This window comes from Pseudochaenichthys georgianus, chromosome 6 (assembly GCF_902827115.2).
Source record: "Pseudochaenichthys georgianus chromosome 6, fPseGeo1.2, whole genome shotgun sequence".
NCBI classification, from domain to species: domain Eukaryota; kingdom Metazoa; phylum Chordata; class Actinopteri; order Perciformes; family Channichthyidae; genus Pseudochaenichthys; species Pseudochaenichthys georgianus.
In genome coordinates this window covers 17,986,515-17,998,719 of record NC_047508.1, presented here as the reverse complement: position 1 = coordinate 17,998,719, position 12,205 = coordinate 17,986,515, and the positions used below count along the sequence as shown (strand labels likewise).

Sequence of the window (12,205 nt, the reverse complement as noted above, 5' to 3'; positions counted from 1 at the left end):
CAGCCAACACCAGTACCCAAACTCACTAAGGCTTTTTCACAGCCGTCACTTGTCACAGTAAGGAAAGCATAGGTGTTGCTAATAACATTAACAATGGCCCTGTTCTATTCAACTGTCCCAGTAAGTCATGACAGTGTGACAGGGAGTCAGCGTTCACAATAGCAGGACTCTGAAACTGAAACGGCAAACTGGAACTCAGTTAACATTAATTATTCAGAACTGTGCTTATCATACTGTGACTGGTCAAAATGTATTCCAGAAAAAAGGTCTGTACTGTATGTTCGCTTCTGGCTGAATGGGAACAAAGAACCCACAGCCAGGATCCGCAAGCCGCCTTTCCCAGAAGAGTGGAGGCTGTAATAGAAGCTTATTATTGCCCATGGTGTTGAATTGATATTTTCAGAGGTGGTATAGGGACCATGTTCTTTTGTTTATCTAGCATGTGTGAAAAGAGCATGTCAGGTAAGAACCATACCATTCAACCAAGTTGGTATTTAACTGACATTTCTTAACAGTTACTTAATGGATGAAGACAATATTTCGTAGAGATATTGTTTGTTTCCATAGGATGAATTCTAGAGAGTTGTCATGTTGGCTATTTGAAAGGTATGACATTTAGAACGCATATGTCCCCCTGTGGGTGAAAATAATAACTTTGTTGACTTCACTTCCTTCAAACTAGCCCCATCTGACCTACATTTTAATTTGTTTAATGTTTAGATTTATAACCAAAATACTTGCAAACCTAGGACATGTTTGCTTATACAGGGTTCCAGAATAATTGACCACGCAGATCAGGATAGCGGAACCAATAAAACAAAAACAAAAAAGTCTGTTTTCAACATTGGAGGTCGAAAATCAAACCATTCCACTGGGTTATAAGTCATATTTTACTTTACAATAATTGGTGTCGTTTTTTCCACGTAGATTTCATTTTTAGTTAAGTTTAAAAGTTTTTTAAATAAGAAGTCTTAGATCTAACTTTAGCCTATTATTGTGTGAAGTAACCTCTTTTAGCATCGGGACATGCTTAGGTAAAACTAGCATTTAGCGTTTTCCCGTTTTGTGCATATTTAAACAAATGTTTATGCACTGTCAATGAGATCCATTTTAATAACCCAGAGCTATTTATTAAACATACTGTATGAGTTTGACAAGCCCTCCAAAAAATTATTGAATGTCTGTCCACTCACAATGTACTCAAAGAATAATGGGCTTCTGCATGCTTTCTGAATACAAAGTCATTTACATATGGTTTAGTTTTGATAATACTAATAGGTTTTGAGATACTGATTATGTTTTCCCTCTTGTCCTCCCCCGCACACATTCCTCGTTAAATATTGTTTTCTGACAAACTCTCAAGGCCTCGATGTATCCGCAGTGACAAGCTGCAAACCACTGAGGACACATCTTCCCTCTTTCGATATAACCATAGAATCGCGACTCTCATTGGAAGTGTTGAACAGTCTTGTTTCTTGGTTGCGTGCAACTCTGCGGCTCATTCCAGAAAACAAATCTGATAGCTGTCCTCTGACAAAAGAATAACACATTTAGTCACATAAACACAAATTACCCCCCGATGTGCATGACAATATTTTTTTACAAAATAAATAAATCCACAAGCATAACAATGGTGAACGGGTCGTAGAGTCTGTTTCTGTCGTCATGGCATCGGGATGTCAAGACAAGGCTGGAAAAACATTCCCTGTATATCTAGTGTAAACATTTATCCTCTGAATAAACAGAGAGCCAATTCTCCTTATTGTATGTTTTCTCAGGGACAAGGCAGGGGGGGGGGCGCTCTGAGGCAAATCGCCTGTCCTCTGTCCATGTTGTATTGATGAGGTCAAGCAAGCACTCATTCTGTTATGTTGACACTGCAAACACACTGTGAGATAATGATGGATAATAGCCGAGCTTTGTCCGGTGCTAATGTCACAGCTCTGGAGAGGAATTCTGTCAATAACTATAGGATTTGCAAACAGACCCTCAAGCCCGGGATGAAAATGAATAATTGAGAAAAGCTGGAGAGCCTTATCGCCCTGACATATTGTGTATCTGAAAGAGACTTGAGATGGGGGAAAGAAAGGTATTACATTTGGGATGGTTAGAAAGAAATGCAGATTTTGGATATGATTTTCAAAAAATATATTTAATGTGATAGAAGAACAGTATAATTTGCATCCGATGCAGGGGACAGTCTATGTGCTGGCATTTAGAATCAATTTAAGAGGTTTGCTTCTGATTTACCTCTTTGTATTTATTTATTTTCTCTTCCACCAAAATGCCAAATTAGCATATTTGAAATGACAGTCCTGCAAATGCTGCAATTATTAGGAAACGTGGTGTGTCATCGTCACTCAGCCTGCAGGACAAAATCCTGAGAGAAATATGTTCCTCACAGCATTGTTTTTGTAACCCAATACCTATTGAATCCCCCCCGATCTATTTTTAGGGGCGGTGGTTATCCGGATCATACAAAATTCATACAGGCTTTTTCCATATATATATATATATATGGAAATCTATACTGCTCACAAAGTGATACAAGGTCAAACGGCAGTGACCTCTCTGTGCAGTTGAAATGTCCATTGGCTTAAACCCGACAACCAACAGCAGCATAATGCTCTTAAGCTTCTTCATGTAGACATTATGAAATATTCCTTTTCTTGCCAAACGCGAGATGAGTCTATCAATACCAATCTCATGTCTGTAAGATAAATAGCCCAGCTGTGTTCAAAGGTAACAACATATATTGCTTCATATTTGAACATGAGAGTGGCATCACTCTTCTAATATGTTCTCTTTCACTTATTTACTTCTTGGCGATAAAGGGAAAAAATGTGCCTTTCATAAAATGTCAAATTACTAATGACCAAAAATGCTTCTTTTTTTTAAACAATATGGAAGTCAGATTGAATCATTCACATATGACTAAAATATGACTAAAACATGGAAAACGTATAATGTTAATTGGGCTTTCTGAACAAACAACAAACTGGGAGTGTTTAGATGTTGCAACACATATTGTGTCTAATCCCCAATTTTGCATTTCCATTTTCATTGCAAAAACGTACCGAGCTTTGCACACAAAGTGAAATAGAGTAAATGTATTTAGTTGTTGTCTGTGAAACTTGTAATATTATTACATTAGTGAACAATTGTTGCTTTAGTTTAGAATTGACTTTGTCACATTCATTATGGCCATTAAACTTGTTCGCAAATTCATTACCGTATTACAAATTCATGTTTAGTCATTCCACAAAGGGTACTCTCTCATACAATGTAAGTTATTAATGCTGATTAAGAAAACACTCCTGAATATCATTATTATTGTGCGCAGAGCAGAACAAATGTTACCACAGCAAAGAAATACATTTCGAGGTGGAAAGAAATCTTGTCTTTTCAAAAACATGCACTTCACCTAAACTAAAGGGTTTTACATGATCAAATCAATATTTAATCAAAAAGGGAAATACACAGGGCAAATAACTATACTTTTTCAATGTCAACAATGAAGTATAAAGTGCACCCAGGTGTACACCACATCTCCCAGCCTCGCTCCTCTGAGAACATACCATTCTTACTCCAGAGACCTCTGACAGCTAAAGGATCGTCAGTGATGTTACTTTGAATGCCGTCCTTGTGCAAACTAAACCGTCCTGATTACTGCGGGGACGCTGTGTGCTTGTTCCTATCACAGTTAGTCTCTACAGTCGTTAAAATATAAAGTCCTTCTGAAAGTTAAAGCAGCATGGGTAACGATGATAGACCCTCTTAGGGAGAGTTCCACTCAAGCTATATATTCCCTTAACAATGTTTGATATTCAAAGAGAGCACGAGTTCTGTCGTTTTTGTCAAGCTGCTCCCTTTCTTCTACCTTTTCTTTCTCTCTTTCGTTGTGGGTCTTGTCTTTTTAACAAATTCTGATGGAGCATCTCCATAAAGATAGTGTTGGTGCCCTCCTTGTGATCTTATATGCGAGGTAATTAGGGTCTAAAATCTCGGGCTGCTTTGGAAATTGACAAAACTAATAGCGGGAAGAATGGCTTAGCATCTTGTCGAGTCAGGATGGCCACAGGCGACCATTAAATGCAATCATGACCGCATAGCAGCAAATACATGAAACACAGAAACTGTGATGATGGCAGCAGCTGCACAGTGCCGCCAAGAGCCATTCATCAATACACAAAGGAAAGCTGGTTACTGAATATTTATTTCCCTACATCATAAAGGCTTGAATATAATTGCTCCATCAGAATTGAGAACTTTCACCGCCTTTGATGCGGGTGTTCAATCAGTGCTAATGTCAATGGAAACAATCAATTCGTCAGTGTACATTGACCATGACAGCTGAGTTTGCATCTGCGTATACTTACTGCATCAGTTACACCAGACAGCTACGAGTATTGATGCAAGGAGGACATATATTTCAGAGCCAGGGGGTACCAATGCTCGAGAAGATGGTGATGTAGGGCATTCATGACAAGATATGAGTTTTAAGGACTAGGAGGCCTTTTGGCTGACTCGGTGAACAAATATTTGGCAAAAGAAACGCGCTGGAAAGAGGCTGAGGCGGTAAGCAGGAGAGCTCCGATCTCTTGGTCAATATTGCAGGCACTTTATTGCTTCCATTCACATTTACCTTTAACACTGAATGAACATCCACTGAAAAGGAAGCAGATTTTCCCTTTAAAATCTACATTTCCTAAGAGCATACTTCTTTTCTGGCAGTTATGCATTAAACAGCCTTCACAGTCTCTGGCGTAATGAGCGGTTTGGTTGTTATGTGGGTGCTGCATTGCCGGTTACTGACCTTAAAGGTGCCAACTCTAATACAATTCCTTGTAAATCAAAGCAGTGCCATTATGCACTGGAGACTGGCATATTTGTGTTATTTTGCTTTTCTAAGGAGATTCTAAAGCTTTGAAAACACAGAGAGCATTGCCCCGCTGCTTAAAGGTGATCAGTGAGATACCTGAGGAGCGGTTATGCTGTGTGTCCTCCACCTCTCCTCTTCTTGTTAGCATCAACAATTAATTACCCAGGATGAGGTATTGATTAAAGGCTTGAATCTTATAGCGAAAATGCTATTGGCGTGTTAGCTTATTAAACTGCTGTTCTTCTTTCAATCCTCTCTTTTGGCCAAAACAAAGAATCTTTAAGCCGTCACTGAAAATAATGAATCCATCTTTTTTGAGCAGATATTTCTGTGTACACCTGCTAAAATAGCAGCAGTAATCTCACTTTCAGCTGCTGCTACTTCGCTACTGTTGCACTCTCTCTGTGTTAGGAATAATCTTCTTTTCACAGTCTCTGCCAGCCTCCTCTGAGAATGTAGGAAATGTCACAGGGCAGCATAAATAAGACATGAGAACCGGCTGTTGCTGACCACCTCAGCTTCCCTTACCAAGCTTAAGAGGGCACTGTTACAAGCTTATCCTGTTGCTACAATTAAGAGGAAAGGCGCAGGATGACAGCGACAGAGTGAAGGTGCAGGGCTTTAGCTTAACATTTATACGCGAGGTAATCATTCCTGTCATATTTCCTTCTCATTGCGTCAGTAGATGTTGTCCAGCACAGCCCCCCTGTTCCCAAAGGAAGGCCGTGAGATTCACTGTTTTGTTGCATGAATGCTCTTCCCTCATTCAGGCATCCTTTTGACACTCTCCTCTCACATTGTCAAGGCTAAATGGAATCTTGGCAAGCGCCAAATAGCTCAATTTTGATGCTAAACAAACCCTTTTGTCCATGTAAATGACAGTTTGCTCCGTCTGTGTATTGTATAGGCGGCGCACATACAGTATAGCTCATTTAGACCGGATAACCATGTGCCGCCTTGCTCCATTACTTTTCCCATTGAATGCTATCAAATTGACCCGAACAACATGGTACAGAGTGGGTTTCTCTAAGATTGAACCTGCTTCAGAATTTCATTACATTTTCTCACAGTGCAGTGGGTCTAGACAGGAAGGAGAGGCGACATACATCTGACAGTGGTCACACTGTACCGCTCAACAGTGGCGGCTGGTGGAAAATATTTTTGGTCCATGGGGCTGTTGATATAGTGATTTAAAAAGGTTTTTTTGGAGAAATGACCCCTTAAATTAGGACTTCTGGTGATGTAATGGCGTGTTTCCAGTGCAGCACGGAGCTCGCTTTAATGCTGCGTTCAGACCGGACGCAATGCGAATATTCGCTTCGCTCTAAACGCTCCTATCGCATCGCTCTAGTCGCTTGAGTTTCACCGCGGCTGCCAGCTGTGTTTACTCGCATCATTCAAACAAGACGCGCTCGGGAGCTACAGCTACAACATGAACATATTTTACCGTGATTAAATTGTAATACACGTTTCTAAATGATGCCGACGTAACAACATACTGATACCGGTTAGTAAAAACCATGAATTAATGCTTTGACAAGTCTGCAGACAGACGGCAGGCGAAAAACCTTTTAGAATGCTTGTTTTCTGAATGGAGATTGGGTCGACCAGGCTAAGCTAACGTTGTATATGCTCACTCCACTCATAACAACGGCCTACAGACATAAATAAACCAGCGACTGTATTCGCCATGACACAGAAAGTGCCGAGCCGTGCGGGGCCCGTTTTTGGTTGCGTTTCCACTTAGCCTAGTACCGGCTAGCGGGTCCTAATTCACCGTTTTTTTCCTGGCCCCATAAAATCGTGGTTCTACGGCCAGGAACAACCAGGCTGAGTCGGGCTGAGTATGCTAAACTAGAGAGAATCGCTGGCAAGGGGGCTACAACTACAACAAGATGAACATATTTTACCGTGATTTGATTGTAATACACGTTTCAAAATGATGCCGAATTAACAACATACTGATACCGGTTAGTAAAAACCATGAATTAATGCTTTGACAAGTCTGCAGACAGACGGCAGGCGAAAAACCCTTTTAAAATGCGTGTTTTCTAAATGGAGCTTGGCTAAGCTAACGATATATGCTCCGGCCATCCACACTCACAACAACGGCCTATACAGACATAAATAAACCAGCGACTGTATTCTCCATGACACAGACAGTCTGGGGTTTGTACTTGTTTAACTTTTGTCTAGTTTCTGAACAGATCGTATCTGTCCCCGGCTGTTTGAAGAGCAAGCATGGGAAACAAAAGACAGCATTTACCTGTTTGCATCCAGCTAGCCATGTGAGAAGCCTCGTTGATACGTTTTGTCTTTTTCACGAGCTTGCTGTGATATATACAAATCGGGTTGGTCCGGTCCAAGGTCTTTAAGCAACAGTTTATCTCCCAAACTTCTCCATTCGAAAGGATTGGAGATTAGCTCTTGAACGGAATTGGGCGGGGACTGAGGTCCGGCGACTCCACCTGCACACGAAGCCATTCTCATCACCTTGGTCACTCACGAGTCTAAAAAACAACTCACGTCAACGCACGTAAGCAATGTGGGCGCCAACGTGAGCGCCCTCGTGACCAAAATATTTGACGGCGCTGATTGGCTGAAAGTATGTTTCGGCGGCACAGTTTACTATTGAGACTTTTGCAACGTGCTGGTTGCTGCTGTTTGGCTCGGGGGCTCCTTGCACGGCGCCCGGTAATGATAAACTAATGCCACGGACAAGGCCAGGCAGAAAACATGTGACTTATCAGTAACTTTAGACATCGTAACACAATTTTAAACGAGATTTTATTGTAGATTATACATTTTACTGATACAGTACCAATTGTATGATATTTACCTTGTTCATTAAAAATAAAAATATAAAATATATATTTTTTAAATATTTTTTTTTTTTAAATATTTTTTTATTTAATATTTTTTTTTATATATTTGTTTGTTTGTGGGAAGAGGTGGGGCGGCGACCCTATGGGCCGGCCGTCACTGCCGCTCAATAAGTAAGGTGCCACAGTCATAATTGTCCTCAGAGTGAAGATGTTGGTCTCCTCAACTATCTATGTCTGTGAGAGCAACTTCAAATTCATCTCTCGTTTTTTTGTGAAATGAGTTTTCTGCACTTAAAAGGCAGTCTGTTTTGTCCCTTGACAATACAAAAGGTGTTGAACATGCTTTTCCAAGAACTGTTTACTTAAAACCTGCCTAGAGAATATTAAAATGTGTATTACCAGAGTCCTCTCAAGCTTTGATTTTTCTAGCCCAACTGGATGACCTTAAAGTACTGAAAAATTATGCAGGGGAAATAGCTTGGAGTAGCTAATGTTTATCCATAAATATTCATTCTCCACACAGCGCAGTCCTGAGCATGCTTATCCTCCTGCTCTCCCCCAGTGAGTGGCACAGAAAGGACTGGGATGAACTCTGTTTCTTTTTCTGATGGGGTGCGGGGGAACTCTCGATTTCCCCTGACCGAGGGAGCTCTAAGGGGGCTGGATTGGAAGGAATGAAGATGGTTCCCTGATGTCTTTTTAAAGGCCAATTGCTCAAAATATTCTCCCTTTTTGCACCCTTGTGCCTGAACATTAACTCCTTCTTCAGTACTTGTGTTTCCCTGTATGATATGTGTGTGTATATTTGTGTGTTTGTATAGGTGACATAGTGTCCCGGGCCATGCACTACCTACAGCCGCTGTACATGAAGAACCCCAACAATGGGACGCCGATCCACCAGAAGAGCGGAGTTATCCACTGGGCGCCCGAGGCCATCTACACGCTGTGTTACTTCATGCACTGCCCTCAGATGGAGTGGGAGAACCCCAACGTTGAGCCTTCGAAGGTCACCTTACAGACAGAGAGGTGAGAAAGAAATCACTCAGCATCAAACTATGTATTATTCCATGACAGAAAATAGTCCCCAACAACTGTACCACTTACTGTTGTTTGGCCAATGTTTTTCTAAAACCTTTAGTGGCCAGCTGTTTTTTGATATTATAAAACATTTGTACTAGATAAGGAAATAGAAGGGTGTAATCCATTGTTAGTTCTGCTAATGTGTGGTTAACATTAACATTTGAATAACACCAGCCATTACACCTCTTGATTCGACCAATATTGTTTAGAATGAATGAATGAAAGCAACAAATACTCTCATGCTCACAAACTGAAATGAGTGTCATCACATTTATCGTAAAATGTTCTTATCACACACCATTTCTACACAGAGTTGCTTCAAAGCAGCCATACGCAATATTTGTATACATTGAAAAAGTATCACATGACTATTTCCAGGTGAACAATTGTGTTTGAAAGGATGAACCCATAAAGAATTGTTGCCTTAATCCTCATTTGTCTTCAGATCTACAGAGCATTTCGCGTCTTTTAGCTTTGTTTTGGTTCACTGCCATCAGACAAAGCAGTCAGCTGTTTTCAATAAATAAGCTTCCAAAAACCAACTGTACAGTACCTGTTCAGCACTAAAGGGACTAGCTGACAAACACAGTAGAGAATTTAGCAGCTAATGATATCATTTTTTCTCCGAAGTTCATTGAGTAATAGCTACAAAAATAATTAATATTTAACTTACATTGATACCAGGCCGTTATTTAACAAAGAGCACTAACAACTGACAGAACTATATAACATGTATTCTCACTATAGAACCAAAAGCAAGGTAGAGAAAACATGTAACAGGAACACCTCATGAAGAAGACATATAAAACAATATGCTGTTCAGTTATAGAATATGTTATACATGTGCTGGAATTGGAAGACAAATACATGTGTCAGTTGTTTAGTATCTAGATGTTAACCTGCCATCATAATTAAGCCATGACTAGTGTTTGATACATTTAGGCTTTCTGAACCAGAAAAGTAATGAAATCATCTGGTATTTTTCATTTCATTTTCATTTAATCGTTTATTTGAATCGGGACAGTGCACATTGATGAACACTTTAAACAAAAATAATGCTTAATACAAGTGTAAATGAGCCGGATTTTAGCTTTGAGCTTATTTCCATCTGTAGTCCCGTCACAACATAAGAACATGACATTTATATACATAGCAACAATAAATACATGATATCGAGGAAGAGCATGAGCAGCATACAAGTATTTACCCATAGACTGTATATATAAATGGACGTAGTGTCCGTGACGTCACCCATAGGATTCTGCAGAGTTGCCGTGAAGCCCTTAGTAGGCGGAGTCGGCCACTAACGGCTCGACTGTGACGTCAGAGTCTAATCCCGCCTGCTCCAAATAAGGGCCAAGAGGCGGAGCCGAGGCGGGACCTGCTGCTTCCGAACTGGAAGTAAACAGAGCGAGGTCAGGCTAAGAAGCTAAGCTAACATGAAATACATGCATACCAAGTTACTGCTAACAGTGTAGTTCCCCTATATAAACGTTACATTCATAATCAAATGAGACAATCTGCAAGAGAATTAGCTATATTTTTGTATTCTTAATGCTTGTCATTCACACGTTAAGAAAAGACGGACTCCACCGCCCGGACCTAACGGAGCCGCAGTGGGCTAGCTCCGGGACGCCGGCTGGAGCTAGCCCCCTGCGGCTCCGTTAGCTCCGGCGGCCACCACTAGGATAATTGGGTCCCCTATTAACATTTGCTCCCGTTTAGCATTATGGGCGTCATAGCCATAGACTATACAAGTCTTACCCAAGGCTGAATCATAAACTAAAATGTATGTATAAAGGGTTACGTCCTTAGCTGGCTAATAAGTAGCAAGCTAAGCTACCAAGCACACAAACACCTGCGAACGGGGTTAACATGTATAATATTATCATTTTAGACTTCTTGGAAGTTCTGTTAGTACATTCAAGCGCACAGCACAACATTTTAATTGTCTGATATTTGTAACAATATTCCCTAAAAGGCACAATCACCACGAATACGGCTAAAGGGTCAAGTACAGTAACTACAACTAACTAACGTTGTAGCCTCTATGGTTGTAGCCTAGCAGAGTGGACAAGTTGCTGTTAGCTGACAGAGGCATGTACATATTTTAATATTTAATATTAATTAAACAGATGAGTTGAGAAAAAATGCACCCCCCACACAGTGGTCATGAAGGGGGAATCTAACTATACAGAGAATATGTTTTTTTGAACCACGATGTAAACATGTTTATTTCTGCTGTAAAGTTGGGCATTTTAACATGGGGGTCTATGGAAATTGCTCCCTTCTGCAGCCTGCTCCTACTGGCCACTAGATGAACTGCAGTTTGAGACACTTCCGTATTAGCGTCCCGGCTCTTCCCCAGAGTGTACCGCTTGTATTTACCACATAGCAGTACAATGTAGCAGCTACGACATAATAAAGTGCAAGAGAAGATAAAAGTGCTACATAAAGTTCAAGAGGAGATACCCCTGTGTTAAAGTGCATTTAGCAGTGATTACACGTCTGTTAGTTGCTCAACCATTCTTTGAGTTGACCTTTAAAACTATTGAAAGTGGGACAATCCCGTATCTCAGTTGGGAGGCTATTCCACAATGAGCTGCCTTTAATGGAGAGGACATTTTGTCCAAAAGTGGTCCGTCTACGGTGGACTTGACAGTCTCCTCTGGTTTCTGACCTAGTGCAGCGTCCAGTGTGTTTTTTGTGGATGAATTCCTCTAAGGGAGGGGGGGGGCCAGTCCATGTAAACATTTATAAAAAAAACACATACTTTTAAAAGACTTAAAATGGTCAAAACTCGAGAAATTGTGTTTTTCAAGGATGGTACAGTGGTGGTATAAATTTGGCTTTCAGTCAAACACCTCTTGTACAGCTGTTCTATCAGTTTCAAGTTTGTGGCACAAGCAAACGACCAGTTTGTCAAACAGTATTCAATGTGGGATAGAATCATACAGTGGAGGTATGACTTTGCAGCATTGACAAAACATCAGAACCCTTCACCTCATGTTGTCCTGTGGGATTGTACCATTATTGCGCCTTCATTGTCCACTTTATTTCATCTACAATTTACACTCCTGCGTCACAGACACTATCCAGAGGTAATGTTCCTGCTCCTGTAACTGTAAACCTCTTCAGACTTTATTATATTTCTGGCTCTCTGTGCTAACCCCTGAAATGGCACACCAGATGTTTTCCTCTGGCAGGAAAGCACAGTTTTATCTCAGTGAATTGTCAACTTATTGGCTACTTTAGCGAGCCCTCAGGGTGACCTGAGCTGCGGCAGGAAGTGGCTGTTGAAGCCGGCGTCAGTATTTATAATTACCGTCAATGACATAGGGGGATATAATCAGCTGGCAGCTGTAGGACTGTGCTGGTTGCTTATACATGAACAACATAAGGCTTAGGCTATGTTTCC

The 12,205-nt window shown here is 40.7% G+C and overlaps 1 protein-coding gene across 2 annotated transcripts in view; it reads left to right on the top strand.

Annotated features, from left to right (window-relative positions):
- Window positions 1–12,205, top strand: part of btbd11b (BTB (POZ) domain containing 11b) — a 93,235-nt gene that overhangs the window by 64,269 nt on the left and 16,761 nt on the right. For both annotated transcript variants that reach the window (XM_034085745.1, XM_034085744.1), the window contains exon 3: window positions 8,529–8,733. In XM_034085745.1, coding sequence (XP_033941636.1) covers window positions 8,529–8,733 — 205 coding nt within the window. The remainder of the gene's footprint in view (window positions 1–8,528; window positions 8,734–12,205) is intronic.